The sequence below is a fragment of the Protopterus annectens genome, chromosome 5.part1 (genome assembly GCF_019279795.1).
Source record: "Protopterus annectens isolate FY-2018-M chromosome 5.part1, PAN1.0, whole genome shotgun sequence".
NCBI lineage: Eukaryota > Metazoa > Chordata > Ceratodontiformes > Protopteridae > Protopterus > Protopterus annectens.
This window is the reverse complement of record NC_056736.1, coordinates 273,459,271-273,482,676: the sequence shown is the minus strand read 5'-3', so window position 1 is coordinate 273,482,676 and position 23,406 is coordinate 273,459,271. Positions and strand designations below refer to the sequence as shown.

The window sequence follows — 23,406 nt, the reverse complement described above, 5'->3', positions numbered from 1 at the left end:
GGAGGGAAGAGGAGGTTGAAAACGGAGCCCTGGACTCGAGACAACTGCTGAATCCAGTACAGAAGTTCTTTCTTGAGACAAGGGAGAAAAGGAACTGTAAAGTCTAGAGGATGTGCATGCTGAAGCCACACTGACTTCAGAAACCACTGGAACTTCCTCATGTGGAGTTTGGCCAGAGGGAACATCAGAATGGTAGAAGCCATGAACCCCAGAGTTCACAGAAACTCCCTGGCAATAATGGAGGCCAGGGGAAGTAAAGTTGGAAAGTACGAAATGAGAGGTAAGGCCTTTGGAAGAGGCAAGAATGCCAGGTCTGAATCCCACAACCCAGAAAGACATGATCCTGAGAAGGAGTCAGGGAAGGCTTTTTGAAGTTTAACGTGAACCCCAGGCTCTGAAGAAGAGAAATGGTAAAACTAAATTTTGCAAAAGGATCTCTGGAGTGGATGCCTGAATCAGCAGGTCATCCAAGTAAGGAAATATTTGATTCCCTTGAAGCCTGCAAAAAGCAGTCATAGGAGCAAGGCATTTGGTGAGCACCCTTGGGGCAGTAGAAATGCCAAAGGACAAAGCACAGAACTGAAAATGTCAGGAAGCAACAGAGAAATTTTAAAAATCTCCTGAAAATAGGATGGATCAGAATATAGAGATGAGCATCCTTGAGGTCCAGAGACATCAGAAAGGCCTGAGGGAGCAAGAGAGAGGAAAAAGGGACTGAAGGGACAACATCCGAAAGGAAGGCACCTTCAGAAAAGTGTTTAGATGGGAGAGGTCTAGAATAAGTCTCCAAGTACCTTCTTTTCTGAGCACTAGAAATATTTTTGAATGAAACCCCTTCCCCCTTAGGGACACATGCACTCTTGAATAGTATTGTGGGACAAGAGATCTCGAAGAACCTCTCGGAAAAAAGGAAGTTGTTCCCAAGAAGGCTGAAGAATTCCCATAAAAGGAGGATGGGAAATCCAAACCATGAAGTATCCCTGCCGAATGATACACTGAACTCATTAATCCTGGGTGATTCAGAGACAAAGAGAAAGAGGAATCTGGCTGGGAACAGGTGGATAATTAGACAGCACCTGGTTTGTCAGGAAAGGAAGGTTTTAGAATCTCTGCAGTCTGAGTGGCCTTAGCAGGAGGAACCCATTTACCACCCTTTTTACCTTTCGCAGGAGGGCAAAATACCTATGAACAAAGGCTGGCTTAGAAGGATAGTGTCTCTGATATTTAGGCACAGGAGAAACAAAGACATGTTTAAGCTCCTGGAAGGCCTTCCCTTGTCCTAAAGGAGACAGACAAACCAGCAGCCATTTTCACACACAAAAGTATATTACCCAGAGGAACATCCATCAACTTAGCCTTAATATTATCTGGCAAAGGTTGAAGCCTAAGCCAAGAATACCTCCTCAGTACTGAATCACAAGCAGCAGCCCTAGAAGAGGCATCCACTTCACAACTACATTTGATAGAATGATGAACTACCTGAGAGGAAGCCCCTAGCAAGGAAAGAGAAGAAGATTTACTCTCAGAGTCTGGAAGATCAGAAAAAAGCTAACAAGCCTGAGAAAGAAGAACCAACACATACCTAGAGATACGAGTCTGATAATTAATAGCCCTAAAAGCTAGGATAGCCAAAGTATAAACCTTCTTACCCAGAAGAAGGCAGTAACTTGGACAAAGGAAGTAATTGGAGGTGGCTTATCAGAGGCTACACAGAGGGGTCAGCAGCAGGACATCTGAACAAAAAGGACTTTTGAATAGTTCCGGTGTTGCCCATTTCCTTACTTGGATTGAAGGAATTTCTTTGCTCACCAGTGGGAGTGGGGAGCCTTGAGCAGCCTATGTGTCCCTGAAGGAGTGACCTCAGCACAAGAATCTTGTAGTTAATTGGCCATTTTGGGCCATTTCTAGCTCTTTAAAGTTCCCTGCATAAAAACCCGCTTTAGCGCGGCTTTGCGTGATTGTGCGTGTAGCTTAGCATCGAGCAGAGCCAGTTAATCGGGTTTAAACTATTCCCGGCTCCACAAAGTCTGCTCTTCACTTTTTCCCTTAGAACTGCTCTATCTCTTAAGCTAAACACCCTACTCTTATTCTAAAGCCCTGCACTTGCCCCAAAAAAAGCAATCTTACAATTTAGCACTAGTAAACTAAAAGCACTACGTCCTCATTTACTCTCTGTGATTACCTTGTCCCCTATTGGTTCATTTTGATTCAGTGAAAAAGGAGTTCCCTATACTATTCTAGCATGTCCAAAGGTCAGTTAATGGTTTCCTCTCCAGTCCAGCTGGTGAATCTGGGAATCTTGAGGCAATGTTACAACTGTCTCATGTACACGGACAACCCTCTCCTCCTCCAAACAGGTTCAAATATGTGTGAGAGATGCAACCATATAGCCAAACTGGAAGCTGAGCTCTCAACTCAAAACTGGTGTAGCCAGACAGGAGGAGAAGGTAACCTCACACAACACAAATCCAGTCTCACATAGTCCTACCACAACAACAAACCAAACATAAACACACAAAAACATAATCAGAGGCTCTAAATAAAAATCTGCCTAAGCAGCAGAGACCTCCAAAGCAGACATCCAAGCAAATGCGACCCCAAAACAAAACACGTGCAACACATAGTTCACAAAGTCAGTGTGCCAAACAGTCACAGCCCTTAAGGCTAAATAACACACCTGATACACTCGTAATAGGTGATTCTATACTCAGACACACTGACATCCCGCTCACCAGGCTGAACAAAGAGGTCACAGTGAGCTGCCTGTCGGGCGCTAGAATCCGCCACATAACGCAAGCACTCAGGTCACTCCAAAGCAAGTATGAATATGACTCAGTCATTGTTCATGCTACAAGTACGAATATGATTCAGTCATTGTCCATGCTGGTGGGAATGACCTGAGACGTACCTCCCTCGACTACATGAAAAGAGACATAGAGGAGCTCTCAGATCATGTAGCCCAGGCCGGTATGACCCTGACCTTGAGCAGCATCTTACCCTCGCCTAGAATGATGCCACAGTATAAAGACAAAATGATCGATTTTAACAATTGGCTAAAATTTTGGTGTCATTCAAAGGGGATCCAGTGTCTGTCAGCCTGGGATGACATGATTGACAAGCCACGTTGCTTCGCTAGGGACGGCTTGCACCTGTCACCCCTGGGCTTTCGGATATTGGTAAAGGCTCTTGCCACCCCCATAGTGCCTTTTTTAGGCAAGGCTCAAAAGACAAACGCGCCTCCATAGACACCACAATGAATAAGAAACTAAGGGTAATGCTGCTAAACGCCAGAAGTCTAAACCTCAAGATGCACGCACTCGAAGCCCTCCTCAGTATGGAGAACATAGATACCTGTGCAGTGACAGAAACCTGGTTCAAGGCTCCAGAGAGCACCCCAGCACTACCAGGTTATACCTCATATCATGCTTTTCGGCCCCAAAACTCAGACCGAACCACAAACGGAGGGGGAGTATCCATATTTATCAAAGATACCCACACCTCCAGGTTAGTGGCATCATACGAAGCATCGGAGACCATCCATGTGCAACTAACAGTGGGCAAAACTACTTTTCAGTTTGTAGCATGTTACAGACCACCCTCTCAAAATCAGGATTCCCACTCGGCTTTCTGAAAACACTGGAGAATATGAAGATCTCTCCAAACACCATTATACTGGGTGACTTCAACTACCCAAACACAGACTGGGAGCATTACTCAAGCCCCAACACCCTAGCCCAAAGGTTCCTGGGATTTATAAACTCAAATGCTATGGAACAACTAGTCACCACTCCCACAAGAGGGGAACACATACTTGACCTGATCATTACCAACATGGGGGCTCTATGCTCCATACCAGAGGTTTACCCCTCATTGGTGAGATCAGACCATAAATTAATCTCACTGGATATCCACATCCTGACCCCACCCCCAACCCAGAAAACCACAGTGAAAAACTTCTCAAAAGCAAAATTCACACTTCTCAAAACTGAGGTGGAATCCTTCAAGGCCCCCGGGCCAGTGGAAACTATGGCCCAAACTGCAGAAACCTATATAAATGCATTCTATGGACACCTCCAGGAATGCATGGATCATGCTATCCCAAACAAAACTAAGACCCAATCTTCCAAAGGCAGGCGTCCAGTTTGGTGGGACCCAGCCATAAATAAGCTGTACAACAGAAGGAGGAAGCTACTACATGATAGAGCAAAATCCCTAAAAGGGAAAGCATCTCTGATCAGTACTAGCAAAAAACTACGATCCCTCATAAAATCCTCCAAGGCCAGCTTCGAGAGAAAAATTGCACAGGACACTAAAGACAATCACAAGGCTTTTTTTAGCTATGTTAGGAACCTGGGATGCAACTCCCACATATGCTCAGAGTTGATCCAAAATGACAAAAAATACACTGAACCCACAGACACTGACAACATCCTGGCAGACAGGTTTAGTGCAAACTTCTCCCCCCCTCCCCCCCAAAAGAGCAAATATCTATCCCAGCAGAGTGCTGCCTCCCTAACATCTCAGATGCTCAGGTGAAAGCCACCCTCTCCAAATCAAAAAACACTGCATCAATGGGACCAGACGGTGTCCCGGGTTGCGTCCTACATGAACTCCAAGAACTAAACCCCCATGTAAAGCTGCTGTACAATCTCAGCCTTACTACAGGATATGTACCCAAAGAATGGCATACAGCAACAGTTGTCCCACTCCACAAAGGTGGTGGAGCCTCTACGGACCCTGGAAACTATCACCCCATAATCCTAGTCTGCAAGGCCATGGAAAGGATCATCATGGAACTCATAAACAAAGACACTGGGGACCTACAGACACTAGATCCTACCCAATTCCGCTTGGTCAAGGGCAGATCCTGCCTCTTGAACCTGGTCGACTTCTATGAAACAATCACCAAGGCCACAGATGAAGGGAAGGTAGTCCACACAGCCTACCTGGACCTCGCAAAAGAATTTGACACAATACCCCACTCGAGCATTATAGATAAGCTATCCAGCTTAAATATAAACCCCCATGTCACAAGATGGTTTGCAAACTGGCTCAAAGACAGAACCCACAGAGTCAGAATTGTAGGAGCCATGTCAGACTCGAAACCAGTTACAAGTGGTGTCCCACAAGGCTCAGTCCTGGGACCTCTCTTGTTCGATATATATTTTTCCGAGGTACAGGCAAACACGGGAGGACTGTGGCTGACCAAGTTTACAGATGACTGCAAACTGGGGGCCATAATTGACTCTTCAGCCGACATGAGCATTCTTCAAAAAGGTCTCACAGAAATGGCTAACTGGTGCCAGAGCCATGGCCTAAAGCTAAATGCCAAAAAGTGTATAGTCATACCCTTTGGCAAAAACAAAGTGCCCACAAATTACCACATAGGTGGTAACCCATTAAGTACGGAGGAAGTAATTAGGGACCTGGGAACCCAAGTTGATAGTAATCGCTCCTTCGACAACCACATTGCCAAAGTGGTTAGAAAGACCTTCTATATAGCCCACCTTATCATGAAAGGATTCACATCTAGATCAAGGGAGGTCATCGTGCCCCTTTATTCATCCCTCATCAGGCCCATAATAGAATACAATGCCCCATTTGGGATGTACCTTACCTGACACCTGCAGCAACTAGAAAGACCCCAAAAGTACCTCACAAAGAGGATCAAGGGACTTAAACATATGCCATATGCTGCTCGGTTAAAGAAACTCCAGCTCTACTCAGTTGCATACCGCCTATTTAGAGGCGGTCTATGCTGGACATATAAAGCTATGACCAACCCAGAATTAATGGACATGCTCCACCTCAAAAAATCCAAATCCCTTAGAGCCATGCGCTTGAGGGACTTGAACCTCAGCACAGAAATAAATAGGACATGCTGGAGGGACAGATTCATAACCCAGAGGCTCCCTTCGTTCTGGAATAGAATCCCGGTCCATGTTAGGCAGAGCCCCTCACTGACTCTCTTCAAGAGGAATCTTGATGAGTGGATGGGGAATCGTAGGTTTACCCCGGGGATTACTTCTGTGTCACTGCTAGACAGAGGCACAGTAAACTAACCTTAAAAAGAGCACAGCAAACTCAAAATCAAAGGGTGGCGAAAGCCAATCACACTCTGGCTAGGCTTATAAATGCCCCAGGGCAGATAGCCTAGTATGAACCTATGAACCTAATCCTCAGGTACCCTATAAAATCTATCAGACTTCTTGAGAGCAGGGGGCAGAAAATCAGGGGCTTTAGAGGCATCAGGAAAAACATTTAATAAAGCAGCCAAGATAGGTGGAATGGCTGCAGGTTTAGGAGATTCCATCAGCAGTAACTCATAGTACCTCTTATGGATATCAGAAACCTGGGCACAATCCCACTTAAAAAATTCCATCATCCTAGAAATTGTGTCCCCAAAGGAAATTTCCTCAGATGGATTATCTGAAGCATTAGATTCATCCTCCTCAGACCTGCAGTCTAAAGGAGAAGGAATCTGGGCAGAATAAGTAAGTGAATCTTTATCAGAATCCAACTCTTCCTCAGATGAATTCAATTCCCTGGGCCTTTTAAGTGAAGAAAAGGACCAAGGAGGAGCAGGAATCAAATCCCTTGAGGAGCCTGTAACGATAGTAAAGCATTAAATAACCACCGAGTAAAGCCATGCCGCTCACCTTGTGGATCCCTAGGAGCAGAAGAAACATGATTAGTTTTCCATTTCTTTTTTAAGGGGATGTCTGGCCTAGAAACCTGAGAAGGCTCTGACTACGGATGGCATTATACAACCATAGTAAGAACCTCTTCCCTAAGAAGCAACTACGGAACCCTCTAGACCCCTCAGAAACAATGAACAGTGGTTCTCCCTGAACACCCGAACAGAACACCCGCAAAGCCTCGTCAGACATACTGCCTACCAGATCCTCGCCACCCTCTAATCTGGATGCACCAGAGGAATACGACAACACAACCAAGCGAGTCTCTGGGTTTGTAATAACCTCGGGAGAAACACTCAGCAGAGGCTGGACAGTGGAAGATTTGGTCTTATTTTTTTCACCTTCTTCTTCCCTAATAGCTGATCCTTGGGGCAGGAAGTTCCATCTTCTTCTTCTTCCCTAATAGCTGATCCTTGGGGCAGGAAGTTCCATCTTCTTCTTCCCTAATAGCTGATCCTTGGGGCAGGAAGTACCATCCATAGTATCTTTAGCCAAAAGCTTAAGACGCTGGTTCTCAAGATACAATGAAAGGGAAGAAAGTGTACTACGAAGGGTTTTTGGGACAAATGCCTGACAAACTGAACAAGATGTATGGTTGTGAGAAGCCCCTAGGCACTTATCGTGGTGGTCTTTATAGGGAATCAAGTCTCTCACACTAGTATTTACCCTTCCTGGATTAAATTAATCCACAACCATCTGGGTACTTATCTGCAATGGTGAGGACTTCAGCAAACAGAGTAATCACCAGAATTATAACAAACAGAAAAACAGCAAAAAAAAAGATGGAGGCAAACAAACTGACTGTTTAAAAGCGTGTTTGTCACCTTTATGCCCTACTTTACACAAGGAGTGTGTAGGTGATATTTAGCATACCTTAAAGCAACAGTAGGCTTTGGTAAACTGGCCAGATGATGGGCTTCACGGTAGGGGATCCCCATAAGTAATGAATACTCCAGCAGTGAATGTAAGAACATCAGCAGGGACAATCCAGCAGTTATAACCACTTTCAGGTACCCTTCAGACATTGAATTGTAATTAGAAAAATAATGGATTTGCAATGCATTTCGGCTAAGTTCCACAAAATCACTTTAAAGTATACCAAGTTACATCACTAAAATCACGTTATGCAAAACCAGAATAACGAGCAAACACTTTTTGTACTAGTTAATAACAGCAAACACAATGAAAAGTGAACACACTATTTCATTGTGTTTCAGCCTGCCAACTCCTTTCTGTATGATACTGTGTTGCAATGAGTTCAGGGAATTTGCCCTTACCCCACTGTTGTGTGATCTCAGAGGTGGTATACATAATTAACAGGTGGGTGTGTCAGGAGATTTTTTAAATTTTGATCATTTTAGATTGGCTCTAAATTGGTCATTCTTTTTCATACTAGGGTGTCAGGATTATGTGGGCATATATGGAAGATCTTAGGAAGAGGGTGAGTAGAATTGTAGGTACTGCTAGTGTTGCAGTGATAAAGGTGGTTGAGTGTGTTGTGCAGTAATGCAGATAGACAACAGAGAGCCTGAATGGCAATATGTAATTTATTGCCTGTTGCATGTAGGTTGTTTGGTGGTTATTTTCAAATATTAGTAAACCAAATAGAAAGAAATATTTAAAAGTAAGGCTTGTAAGAGTTATATCAAGGCATTTATAAATTAATACTGACAGTATTAAATATTCTGATTTTGAAAAGGTATTGTTGTTGTTACAACTGTGTATAACAATAAAACAATATATATTCCGGTAGGGTGACTTCAGCTGGTGGCAATTAGGTGGCAATTAGCAAGCAATGTATTCATGATGTCACCGGCAAATCTGCATGGTACATCAATCATGCATAGTTTGCAAGGTACATCACAGCCACTGTGCACGTCCATCATTGTGGTCATGCCCATTCCTGTGCAAACCAACTGTTGTAAAACATTGGCAGAGGGAATAGAGATGAAGAATTTCATCAGCAAAAAAGTGTATTAAACTAGGGTCATGCCATGGTTCCTGATACATACAAGTATCTTAGTAATGGAGAACTTCTGTGTTTGTCTGTACAGAAATGTTTTGGTCTTTGTATTAGAACATTACCCCACCGCGATTTTCGTGCAGGACCTACAATGAAACACACAAGTAGACGAAAACATACTCGGAGGCTCTAAATAAAAATCTGCAAAGGCAACAGAGACCTCCAAAGCAGACATCCAAGCAACCTCCACCCCCCAACACAAACCATTAAACATATACTTCACAAAACCAGTGTGCCATGCAATCACAGCCCTTAACGCAAAATAACATACCCAACACACTAGTAATAGGTGACTCTATAGTCATGCACACTGACGTCCCACTCACTAGGCTGAACAAGAAGGTCACTGTTAGCTGCCTGTTGGGTACCAGGATCTGCCACATACCACAAGCACTCATAACAAGTACAAATATGACTCTGTCATTGTCCATGTTAGCGTGAATAACCTGAGCCGTACCTCCCTGGTCTATATGAAAAGAGACATGGAAAAGCTCTCTGATCACATAGCCAGGCCGGTATGACCCTGACCCTGAGTAGCATCCTGCCCTCACCAAGAATGATACCATGATATAAAGAAATCCATTTCAATAATTGGCTAAGCTTCTGATGTCATTCAAAGGGAATCCAGTGTCTGTCAGCCTGGGATGACATGCTCAACAAGCCATGCTGCTTCGCTAGAGACGGCTTGCACCTGTCACTCTTAGGCTTTCGCATACTGGCCAAGGCTCTTGCCACCCCCATAGTGCCTTTTTTAGGCAAGGGTCAAAACACAAACCCACTGCCATAAATAGCATAAGTAACAAAAAACTGAGGGTAATGCTACTCAATGCCAGAAGTCTAAACCTTAAAATGCATGCACTCGAGGCACTCGGTATGGAGAAAAATCGATATATGTGCAGTAACAGAAACCTGGTTTAAGGCTCCAGACAGCACCCCAGCACTACCAGGCTACAACTCAAACCATACATTTCAGCCACAAAACCCGGACCGAAATACAAAAGGCGGGGGCGTATCCATATTCATCAAGGATACCCACACCTCCAGGTTAGCGGCACAGCACGATGCTTAAGAGATCATGCACATGCAACTAACAATGGGCAAAACTGCAATTCAAATTGTAGCTTGCTACAGATCGCCCACATTGTCCCAGGACCCCCATTCCGCCTTTCTGGAAACACTGGGAAACATAAAGGTCCTACCAAACACCCTGATACTGGGTGATTTCAATTACCCAAATATTAACTGGGAGAACTACTCAAGTACTAACTCCCTTGCCCAACATTTCCTAGAATTTATAAACTAGAATGCCCTGGATCAACTGGTCAACACCCCCACCAGAGGTGACAACATATTGGACCTGGTCATCACCAACATGGGCAACCGGTGTTCCACACTGGAGGTCAACCCCTCGCTGGTTAGATCTAACCATAAACTAATCACTCTGGACAACGACATTCCGCCCCCAACCCTGGTCAAAGAAACCACCTTGAAAAACCTTTCAAAAGCAAACTTCACATTACTTAAGACCGAGGTGGAAGGTTTCAAAGCCTCCATGCTAATGGATAACGTTGCCCAAGCTGCAAAATCCTTTACTAATGCACTCTACGGGCACCTACAAGAATGCATGGATCATGCTATCCCAAGCAAAACCAAGACTCACTCCTCCAAGAAAAGGAAACCAGTCTGGTGGACCTCTGCCACAAACAAGCTATACAATAGATGGAGGAAACTAGTACAGAAAAGAGTAAAATCCCAAGAAGGGAAGAAAGCCCTGATCAGTATCAGCAAGAAACTACAATCCCTCATAAAATCATCCAAGGCTAGCTTTGAAAGAAAAATTGCCAAGGACACCAAAGATAACCACAAGGCATTCTTTAGCTATGTCAAGAATCTACGTGGCAATTCTCAGATCTGCTTGGAGTTAGTGCAGAATGGCACAAAATACACTGAACCGACCGATATCACCAACATCCTGGCAGACAGGTTCAGTACAAACTTCACTCCCCTCTCACCCCCAAAAGGACCCATAATCATGCCAGAAGAATATAATGCCCCTGAAATCACAGACACTCAGGTTAAAACAGCCCTCTCCAAAGCCAAAAACACAGCATCAATGGGACCGGACGGTGTCCCAGGCTGCATCCTACACAAGCTCAAAGATGAAATAATCCCTCATCTAAACACACTGTTCAAACTCAGCCTCTCCACAGGCTACATGCTCATAGAGTGGCACACAGCAACGGTTATCCCACTTCACAAAGGTGGAGCCACAACAGACCCTGGGAACTATCGCCTATAAGCCTGACTAGCTTGGTCTACAAGGCTATGGAGCGCATCATCAACAGAGACATTGGGAACCTCAAAACACTGGACTCTACCCAGTTCAGCTTTGTTAAGGGCAGGTCATACCTCCTAAACCTGGTAGACTTCTTTGAGACAGTTACCAAGGCTATAAACGAAAGAAAAGTGGTCTACACAGCCTACCTAGACCTAGCAAAGGCCTTTGACACCATTCCCCATTCTGGTATTATAGACAAGCTCACCAGCCTAAACATAAACCCCTACATCACGAGATGGGTTGCCAACTGGCTCACAGACAGAACCCACATGGTAAGAGTTGCGGGAGCCAGGTCTGACTCTAAACCGGTTACAAGTAGCGTTCCCCAGGGCTTAGTCCTAGGACCCCTCCTGTTCGACATATACTTCTCAGAGGTACAGGCAAGCACAGGTGGACTATGGCTGACCAAGTTCGCAGACAACTGCAAACTAGGGGCTATAATTGACTCCCCGGCTGACACAGATATCCTCCAAAAGGGTCTCACTGAGACAGATACCTGGTGTCAAAACCATGACCTCAAGCTAAATGCCAAAAAGTGCATAGTCATCCCCTTTGGAAAAAACAAAGTACCCACAATCTACCACATAGGTGGTAGCCCCCTAAATACAGAAGATTTAATAAGGGATCTGGGGACCCAAGTAGACAGTAATCTTTCCTTTGATAATCACATTGCCAAAGTGGTTAGAAAATCCTTCTATGTGGCCCGCCTAATCACAAAAGGGTTTGCATCCAGATCAAAAGAGGTCATTGTGCCCCTCTACGCACCACTCATCAGACCCATCATAGTGTACAACGCCCCATTTGGGATGTACCTTACAAGACACCTGCAACAGCTGGAAAGACCATAGAAGTACCTCACCAAGAGGATCACTGGCCTAAAACAGATGTTTCTTCCAGCTGTACTCTGTTGCATACTGCCTACTCAGAGGTGATCTCTGCCTGACATACAAGGCCATGTCCAACCCAGAACTGATGGACATGCTCCACCTAAAGAAAACCATATCCCCTCGAGCCACATGAGCTAGGGATCTAAACCTCACCACAACAATAAATAGGGTGTGCTGGAGGGATAGATTCCTGTCCCAGAGACTTCCCATGCTCTGAAACAAGATTCCAATCTATATTAGGCAGAGCTCCTCACTAACACTCTTCAAGAGGAACCTTGATGAGTGGATGGGAAACAAAGTTTACCCCGGGGGATCACTTCAATGTCTCTGCTGGACAGAAGCACAGGGAACTAATCTAAGGGGGGCAGCAAAAGCCAATACATTCCAGCTAGGCTTATAAATGCCTTTGGGCAGATAGCCTAGTAGCTACCTATGAACCTATGGGTGTGGCGTACATGATTGACAGGGCAAGCCCGTTTGTGAGGTTGCATGCAAAATACAGCTGAGTGACAAGCCATGGAGATTATCCAACCACCTGTTTAATATTCATTCTGAATATTCCGTCTGTGACCATTTGTTGCCTTTCTTGAAATACAGCCATTCCACAATAGTTATTTTGTGTATTGTGTCCGTCATTTAAGAGGTGTAAGGACAGGTTCAACTATTATTAGTCAGAAGGGCAGTATATATGCAGTACTTTACACCCCCACCTAATTTTGTGCTTTAAATTTCTTTTGCGGGGGGGCAAACCCCTCTGCACCCTCACCTTTCTTAACTATACTGTTGTGCTTATGAAAAGAACACAAAATGTGTAGTTTTCTGGTAAATTACTGAACATGGAAGACACTAAATAAAGACACATTTTTTCAGACTTTACATTCATCTGAAATGCACACTAACATAAAACCAGTGATGCTAGCAACTAAGTTTATAAACGCAATACTTAAATTCTCTCCCTCCCTATATTTGGGAGTTTGTTCCCCATTATATTAGGCTTTGTTCAGATTTTGTGTGTTAACTCATTGAGAAGTGTGTGTCACTGTTAACAACTGCAACTGTACGTTAAACATTACGGTTCTAGGTTTGTACCCATCTTAGCTTAGTTACCGCAATCCACTGTCTCCCGAAAAGCAGACATTACAAATAAAAATAAATCACTTTTTGAAAAGCATGGCCTTAATCGAAATAAGGCGTAACTACAGATACTCACAAGGTCATAGGATGGTTCAAATATGCTGGTTTTACTTATAAAGAAGATCTTTTAATGAATTAATGATTAATTTCTATTTACAATGGATTTCACTTAAATTCCTAACACCGAATGTGTGACAGTGTCTTTCAATGTGGAACTTTGAGGGAAGTTCAGGGAACATGAACTTTTTAAGACCCCAAATGAGGTACGCTCTTCATAAGGAGGTACACTTGAGAGGTATGGAAGACTAGCAATTACAGGCAACACAGAGTAGTGGGCGGTTCTTGCTACTGCGCATCTGGTGGGGTAATGTTCCAATACAAAACAATGCATAGCTCTCAACCTTCCATCTCCAAAATGAGGTACACTATGTGGGACAAATGGGCAAAATGTGGAACACATACTAATGGCTTACTAACAACTTCAACTAGAAAGGCCATAAGATGGTTACAATCAAGGGCGCCCGCAGGCAGGTGCAAGGGGGTGCACTTGCACCCCCCTGGAATAGTAGGCTGACTAGCTTAAAAAAAAGTCTTATTTTTTTTTTTTTCTTCTTTAAGAAGAAAGGAGTCCAGTCGCTGACATCATCGCCAGCGGAACTGACACGGACGGTTTCGGGTTTGCAAGCGGGAACTGAGACGGACTTCACTGAAGATGGAGGCGGGACACGGACGGTTTCGGGTTCACAAGCGCGATGGATGGATGGATACTTAGGAGCACGCCGCACGGAAACTGAAATGGACAGAAGATGGGACACTTTCAGAGTGAGTAGTTGGACGGAAGATGGGACAGTGATGTGTATGTGTGTGGAAGAAAGGGTACTAAGTCTTGGAGGAAGGCGTGATGCACCTCTTACTACTGTTTTCTATTTCATTGACTTCAGTATTTAAAATTTTTTTTCTTAAGGATTTAGTTGATTTTATTTGAATGAATGTGGAAAGGTCTTCAGATTTTCAGTAAGGTTATTTTTTTCTGGTTTTTGAGAAGCCTTTTGTGGATCTGTCTTTTTTTTTTTTTTTTTTTTCTCCTTCCTTTCTCTTTTCATTGTTTGCACCTGCAGGGGTATGCTGCTGGCTTTTCTCACACTTTCTTTTAATTCTGGCATGAAAAGTGTTAATGATGCTCCATTTGGTTATGCCAAGACATTCTTACATATAGTTAGGTAGCATATGTTTGTTCTAATTTAACTGGATTGTTTGTACTTTGGTATAGTCCATTTTTACAGTGGTGAGCAGAGAGAGGACCAACATTCTGTTTTATTCCAAATCATTTTGAGCACTAATGGAAGGCTTTTGCTATGCTGTATTGAATTAACATCTCTGCAGGTCCTGCCTCCTATAGCAGTCCATAGTAACGTATAATACAATTTTTTCCAGATTTGTATTTTAAACATTTTTTTAAGTGACTAGAAATACACTAATTTTATTTTCAAGATCCTTTGAGACAAATTTTGTTTTGTTTGACTCCACACTGATCTTGAGGATATGCTACTTTAAACATGGTGCACTCTTAGTATAGTGTGTGTGTGTGTGTGTGTGTGTGTGTGTGTAAGAGGGAGGTAGCATACTTCAGAAGAAGTCTTTTGACGAAAGTGGTCAATAAATAGTTTGATACGCTAATTTTCTGGTAATTTTTGGTCCATGCGAGGTTCTTATTTGGTGGTTTTTATTTTACCTTGGTTTTTGTGGCGTTTTTTTTACTAATGTATAAAAGAATGCAAAAAAAGCCTTGTATCAATTACATTTTAGCAAACATAAAAGAAAAGGTAGATATGATGCTTTTGTTCATAAATTTAGAAGAAGTGGTCCAAACATATATCTTGTAAAGAAAATGTTTCATTTTCCAAATGGACTATGTAAATTAAAAAAGGTGCACTTTAAAATTATTTACTGAGTATTAAATATGTCTCAGAATATAGGAAGCCTATCCATGCTTCCAAATGTGAAAGGATTCTATCCTAATGAAAATTGATACAGCTTCAAAAACTTTCCAAAGTATATTGTAGAAACTTAAAAATGACTACCTGAAATAGCACAGATTGAAGATAGCATGAAAGCAAGAATGACAAATATTTGCAGGTCCTTTAGTTTCATTTCCTTTTTCTAGTATTAACTTTTAAAGATGGATGTCACTCATTTCACACGCAGATCTCTCCTGTTTCCTGCTCCTATTTCTCTCCATTATCTTGTAAAGGAGACAGCAGATAGGCTTCACAAGTTTCCAGCATGGCATTTTAATAAACTTCAAACAGATTATTTAATTTCACTCCTATCTCAGTGACATGAGGGCTCTGTTTCACAGCTTAAGTAGGCATATAGGACTTCCGTAGTATTATGAGTTTGTAATCCTGTCCTGTTGACAAGAAAGTCAGTTCATTATAATGCTGACTCACAGGCCTGGTAAAAATAAAGTACTTTCCAGTGCAGTTCCATTTTGTGACAGTAAAAGAAATGAATTCTGCATGTATATTTATGTGATATTATGTATACAATGCATTAAGGTCATACACAGTAAAGGGTTTCTTTTTCCATTTGCTGGAATAATTTTAAATATGCATATAGGCATTTATTTTTTGTTTGCTGTATTTTCTAATACTAATGGGTGTAAATTGATATTCTTTTGCTTTGTTAAATTAAAATATGAACAGGAGGTGGTTATCAAGTATGAATGGACAGTGCAGTGGTGCAGTGGTTTGCATTGTCACCTCACAGCAAGAGGTCTCCAGTTTGATTCTTGGCAGGGTGCCTTCTCTGTGGAGTGTGCATGTCCTCCCTGTGTTTGTGTGGGCTTCCTCTGGGTGCTGTGGTTTCCTCCCATGTCACAAAGACATGTATCTGGAGCGTTTTCCCAGGCTTCTACTGAAAATTGGCTTGTTCCAATTTGGACTTTCCTGGTAAACACGTTAAATAAATAAATATTTATGAGTTAAAATATGCAACTCTGATTATTATCTTATATTAGTCAGTAAACATATTATCTAGTTAGTGGCATAGATGGATAAAACCCTCAATACAGTCCAGGGGTTCAATTAGGTGTCTGATGTAGTGGCAGGTTGAAATGGGTGCTACCATGTACCAAAGGGGACCAAGTGGAGGGAAAGCATCAGAGGTAGATGATAAAAATTTAATAGACCCCCGGTGGATGTGAATGGTCAGATCCCACAGGACAACCTCAAGTTCTTGTCATTAGGAGCCCTTTCGGAGACGGTTGAAGATGCATCCGGCAGACCTGGAGATGGCCATGTGGCGTGGCACTGGGTAGGAAGGCGACAGTGATGGGGAGGGAGAAAATTCTCAAAAATGTTATCTAGACATTCTCATTTGCAGTTTTCCATAGCTGTGACTTTCCTTAACCAAGTCATATAATGATTTTCTAAAGTTTGAGTCTTTCATTACAACTGTCATCCATAAGGATGAAAATAAAAGCATGTATTCAGTACAGATGCAGCTCTTTAATGAACCTATGTTATCAGTGTCAGTAATACATCAGGTAGCACACTTTCCTTTGATGAAGACCAGAAGGCTGTGGGTTCTATTTCCACTCTAGGTAACTAGATTGCTGACACTACAGTACAGTGCTGGGGAGGTGCTGCATTCCTGAGTGTGTGTTATACTTTGGAAGGAACATTAAACTAAGATCCCATCTGACTGAGTTAGTGATACCTCAGGTGGATATAAAAGATCCCATTCCACCTATTGAAAATAGTAGGTGCAGTTCCCTGATACTCTGGACAAATTTTCCCTTGTATAAGAAATACCATATCTCCCCTTAAAAAAAAGCTAATAGACTACTAGAACTAATCCTGACAACAAAGGATAAATACAATAAATTATCCACTTTGTAAGCTGCTAATAAATGTTCTAAATATTATAAGTTTGTACAGTAACCTCACACACCCTTTCCTCCTTTTAACTTCTCCTTAGCTCTTCTTTCAGACTACCCTTCTTAAAAGTCAGCTTGAGTATCTTCCTCTATACTGTTTCCATACCCCTACAAATTTATTCTCCTTGTTGAGTATCTTTGCCACTTTAAGATTTCCTTCCCTCCTTCTTAAAGAATTTTCTGTTTCGTTACCTTTCTATGTTTAGCTAGACAACCGTTTATCCACTATGCCCACAACATCAGGAGCATGCTCCTCTCTTCCACTTTTTCTTCCATTCTTCCAACCAAAATAAATGTCCGCCTTCCATCTTCAGTTATGCTATCATTATTTCTAATTATTGACAAGTTTTTGACATATCAAATTTGCCCACTCACATCCCCACATTAGAGAACTAATTCAAGCCTGACCAGAATTCTTGTGTGTGTGTGTGTGTGTGTGTGTGTGTGTGTGTGTGTGTGTGTGTGTGTGTGTGAGGGAGGTAGCATACCCCTCAGCTGTCCAGGTTTTTGCAGAATGTCCAGATTTTTGCCCCATATTCTTCCTGAAAAGGATTGAAGTTGCTAAATAATGAGATTTCAGTTTTAGACGTCATATCATTTAGAAAAATGCATACTAACACAAATCATGTTACTCTTGCAATTTTCTAAGTTTATGACAGCCATATTTATAATCTGTCCCTATTTATTTTAGGCTTTGTCCAGACTTCTTGCACTAAGGTTGAGGTGTGTGGTATGTTTGTGTGAGAGACACACACACAGTGAAATGCCCAAGTTAGAGTTAGCAGGTGGAATTTATTTTCAAATGCATTTTCAAGGAACTGTGAGTTTTAAGGGAAGCAAAGTTTACTGCTGCTCATGCCAAGTCTATTTACAATGTGCAACTGTTTTGTTTAGCAAATGGTATCTCTATTGTGGTATAAAGTTTTAAAGCTATAGTAGTTAGTAGCACCACAAGTAGAATACTTGCATCTTAATGTAGAGGCTTGAGGTTTTATTCATACAGCATCTACATTTGTATGCTGCAGTCCTGAGGATGTCCTCCTTTGGATGAGATGCCTAATAACTATGAATCTGTTTTTCAGCTTGCCATCCATTTTCTATTGCAATATACCAGCTTACCATTTTTTTTAATTTAACATTGGCAATTTATTCTTTGACGGCAGCAGGCACTGAGTTTGTAGATGAAACACTGAAATATACAGTTGTTTTCTAGCAACAACCTCTTCATTAGTTTCAGATATATTTAATGCGGAATTATTCAGATTACTTTTACATTGACTGATATTGGTGGATTGTAATGAGTGGCCTTTTATGGTTGAAATGTTCTAAATTGGGCAGTTTGTCATTATTGGTTTGTATGTTTTGTTTCATTGCTTACTGGAAAAATGTTCAAAACTATAAATTTAAAACACACTCAAACAAGTGTTGCTGTATAATACAAGGGATATAATTCAGTTATATATTATATATTATAATTAATACAATCAGGTAAATCAAATAACTTTTGCATGGCCCTAACAGTGTGCAAGGAGCCTATTGCTTGAAAACAGTTCAAAGGTAAATAATCTGCCACTGGCCAGATGCATTTTCTTTGAATGTGGGTTTCAATGCTGTTTCATTGAATGTGAGTTTCAAAAGTAGAGAAGCTTTAATGCCAAGTCTGTTTTCGTTGTAAGACTATTGCTTTGTTTAGGTTTAGTAAATGTCTATCAGTATTTGGGCTATAATGTTTGAAATAAAAGTTGTAAATTAAATCCAACTGCCTGTAATCATTGTAGAACTAAAGCATAAATCAGTATGTACACAGAGATTTGAACAGTGTCTATGGCAAATGGGGAGAAATAGCAAAGTAATGGGACACTTGAATGGCTGTGTGGGCGGGGCTTGAGGTGGGTGGATGTGGGCGGGGCTGTATTGGCAGGGGGCGGGGAGAGCTATGTGGGTGGGGCTCTGGGTTTGCACCCCCCTGCAAAAAATCCTGCGGGCTCCCTTGGTTACAATATGATGGTTTTACTTATAAAGAATGTATTTTAATGAATTAATATGATTCATTTCTATTTACTATGGATTTCACTTAAGAAAATTCCTAACCCTGAATGTGTGACAGTCTTTCAATGTGGAACATTGAGGAACATGAACTTTTAAGACCCCAAATGAGGTACGTTCCTCATAATGAGGTACACTTGAGAGGTATGTAAAATGTTTTGCACTTGTATCCATTCCTAATAGTGGCAACTGTGCTTTGCTGTGAAATGGAGTACCATTTTTTTCTGAACCTGTTAGAAACGTACTACGCACACTTAGTACACACGTTAACACAACTGTACGTTACCAGACTATCTTACCGTCTGTCACCTTTTTTTCGGGAAATGTAGAGAAACGGGGTGGGTAATCGGCATCCGTGCAATTATTAATACTGCAGGCTGTGTTTACAACAAAAATAAATATTTACCCTACTACGCCATGAATGTTATCAAGTAGCTGAAAATAATTATGCAAGATAAAGTTTGCGATATCGAAAACAAACAAAAAAAAGTACGTGTGTGACTTTTCTAAACAGACGTTAGTTAAATAGGACGGTTGCTGTTCCCCCCTTGGCTCGACGGTGTTGCTCACTATAACAGTTGAGTTTGCATATAACGAAACACACGCCTATGTCAGCAAGTCTACTACACCATTTAGCTTCCCCGCCCAGTATAACTAATGCAGACATGATTCCAACAAACCTGACATTAACAGCAGCATCAAAAAAACAATCTTCGGCGAAAGTATCTTCATCGTTTTCCTGAGGTGGTGCCATAAATCGCCAATACTTGCATCCACTTTCTTTACAGTAAATTACTCTTCCGTGACTTTAACGATTAAACTGTTCCGGTATACAAGATTATTTGCAACTACAAGAAACCAGTTTTAGTTTCATTTTTGCGATATCCCTCCTCCGTGGGCAGAGATTTTGTCAAAAGTTCAAATTCATGTTCCCAACATCGCAGCTTAACTGGTAGAACTTACGACCTGCGATAGCTCTTAACACTCCATACTTTTTAAATCATTTTTTTGGTCCGTTTCTCATAAAATTGTAGTTTACTGTTAAATCATCCAGGACTGAAGTCAGAAAAAATGCAAAACCTGTTATCCCAGTAACTTTCTAAGAACAATATTTAAAATGTCTCCCTATTTTTTGAGTCATTGCACCCCCATTATTTGCGGCTTTTTCGAGATTTCTTTTCTTAAGACATTGAGAGGTATGCCTTTGATTTAGTCTTAGCCTTTACAAATTTACTTAAGGTCATAAAGTCAAACCTGTTAATGGGTGCAAACCTTATTAAATAAATCAAAGAAACCTATACAAATATCTAATTAGGAAGGGTCAAATAACTACAAAAACTTTTCTGGAAAATAAGTGCTTCTGTTCCTGACCCTACATTTGATTTTAATGCTTGGAGATTGAGAGGCATGTATCTTTCAAGCAGTATCCAAATTATTTTTATTGCATTTGCTAACTACTCTGTTGAAGAGTATGGAGCATCCTGATTGGTCTGCATTAATGGGAAAAGAAATAAACTTTTCGGACATAAAAGTTTCATTAAGTACCTTTTAAATGCAGTTTTCCTACACTTTCACAGTGGCCAGTACTGGTCACTATGGAACATTATCAAGAAGATAAAACAGGTGTTAACACCTGTAACACCCTTCCTTTTCCTACAAACAAACATTTAGCAGGCAGCAGAGGAAAGTGTCTAACAGCAGGAGACATACCTTCTAGCCAAGGTTAGCAATGGGTGACTGGTAGTGTCAAAACAAGGGTGTATGGGGGAGGGGGTGTGTAGGAAGCGAATGGATAGGGTCAATGTCAGTCTTGGGCCAATTGAACCAGTTTGGCCTGATAGGGCCCCACTCCCTTGGGGGGCCCACACTAGACTATGACGAGTCATAATGCCTTACGAGACCTGCCCAAGAGACACTACTGCAAAGTGAAAGGGATTTTCCTCCACTAGCCTTGCTCCCATACTGTTTACAAGCTCAGTATTATTAGTAACTGCAGCTTCAGTCCTCTTGTATGTCTCACAGTGTGTTAGCAAATCACTCTCCCATAGTACAACATAGCAGAGGCTGCTTATCTTGCAGACTGACAGAGAAGTATTGTTTTCTTTTGCTTCTCTTTTTGATATGGGATTAATGAATCATTGTTAATGAACAAAATTACAAGAAATAACTGGAGCATAATAAATCTCAGACAGCATTAAAACAAACACTAGTAAGCATTAAAAATGCAGTTACGGTGATGTGACGTAAAGTCTGATCACTAAGACATGCGACAGAATGTTACCATTTCAGCAGTATGGCAGAAAATGTTTGTTTCACTTACAGATAGGAACAAAATAATCACAGTGAAATGAAATATGAGGTGTGTGGTGAGTGGTGGATGGCAGAGGAAAACTGAAAATGATTCACTTTTCTGAAAGTGTTAAAACAGTGGCACAGTGGAAAACAGCCAAAGAAACAATAAGAACAAGCATGCCAAAAAGTGTAAATTAGGATAGTATGTAACATAGATTAGCAAACTCATAAGTAGACATGATATAATAATTCCCTCAGAAGAATAAGTAGAAAAACTGGTTAGGAAAGTACCTGTACAATGCCATAACATCATTAGTACAACATTCCAATGTAGAAAATAATATACAAAAATTGTTTGCAGCATGTACTGTTGCTGGGTATGGGGTGTGAAGGAGAGTAAGGATTAAGTTGTGGGAAGAAGACAGGAAAGGAGAGAGACAGAAAAGTCATAAAGAATAGGGGAACAAGGGGAAATGTATACTATATCCTACCCAGGTTCGGGAAATCCAGGCAGTATTATAGCATTTGGGACTATGTTTACTCTTAAGCCAGGGGGTGCCCACTGGCGACACACCATATAAATAGAGAATCTCTGCGGCCCATCAAACAGGTCCCTTACTGTGTGCCTGAGTGAGTTGAGTGAGCAGACCCTGAGATAGAAGCAACAAGACATGTTGGACTGGGGGGGGGGGGTAATCCAACAGTAAAGTATGTAAAACATAAACTTATTGTTATATGTTAATATGTGGTAATAGCATACATTTTCATACATAATCTGAAATAGTCACGTTACAAAACACAGCAAGTGGAGGGAGAAGTACAGTAGTAGATGAGGAGCTCCACCAAAATTTGTCCAAATGGGCCCTATAAGTGCTAAGGCCAGCTCTGGAAGGGGCTAACTATGATGGGTGGGGCTATATTATGGCATGTCAACCACTGTTTTACCTGTGATCAAGCAACAGCCAGGATAATTTTCATCCGCAGACTGGTTCAGTGCTCACTGTTTCTAGCTACTTTATTGATTATATACACATCAGATGTCTGCAGTCAACAGGGCTGAATCAATTAATACATCTAATGATTGCAATATCACACATGCATAGGAAGTGAGATAGTTGAAATCTAACTGAGAGAAAAGTCATTTTACAAGTGACTTTCTACATAATCTTACTTTCCCAGGTCATAAAAAATGAAAGAAGGAAGGAGAATTACATTTGCATGCATTTATATTCCAAATAAAACTACTATTAAGGAGCTTAAAAGAATTATGTGAGACATAAATAGCTTTTAGCAGGGAACAGAACTCTCAACCTCTTAACACAAAAAAATATAAACAAAGCCAAAAGTAATGGGAGACAAAGCCCAAAAATAGGGACGCATTTTAAATACTGCTCTTATAAACCTAGAAAGTTGCAAGAATAAAGTTGCATTTTCTGAAGGATATGAAGCCTGAAACTCAAAGATTGTCATTATTTAGTAAATTTAGTCCTCACTGATTTGCCACAAAAATCCAGAAAATCACAATTTTTATGAGGAACAGACCAAAAATATGAGGCAAAAATCTGGACATTCTGTGAAAATCTGTACAGTTGAGAGGTATATTATTAATGTGTGGTGGCTGGAACCTGATCTGCAACAGTAAAATTCTACATGGTTGACATAAAAGGAAAAATACAACAAAAGAGGGTAGATCTATAAAGAAATACAGGAGAGTATTTGGAATGGAAGATGTGAACTTATTAGGAAGAACCCAAGAAAAATGTACACATTATTCCACAAGGTACAATAACTGGGTTAGACTGGATAGACTTATATTTCCTAGGAGCATGGGTACTTAATTGAAAGCTTTGGAATACATCCAATAACTATTTAAAATTATTCACTAAATAGACTAAGATAATGATGCAGGGTAATCAAGTAAAATGAGACATTGGTGCTTTAACACTTGTTAAAAAAGGCAGGAATTTAAGAAAAGAGTAGTGGAAATAATTCAGAAGTCGTTAGGAAAGACATAATTCTTCCAAAGGGATAACAAGGGTGTGAAGTAT

At 41.3% G+C, this 23,406-nt stretch overlaps 1 protein-coding gene across 1 annotated transcript in view; it reads right to left on the bottom strand.

Moving 5' to 3' along the window:
• Positions 1-19,967, bottom strand: part of LOC122803146 — a 351,321-nt gene extending 331,354 nt beyond the window's left edge. Inside the window, exon 1 of the mRNA XM_044072766.1 lies at positions 19,747-19,967. Within this exon, the coding sequence (XP_043928701.1) occupies positions 19,747-19,798 (52 nt within the window). The 5' untranslated portion in view covers positions 19,799-19,967. The remainder of the gene's footprint in view (positions 1-19,746) is intronic.
• Between the last annotated feature and the right edge of the window lie 3,439 nt (positions 19,968-23,406).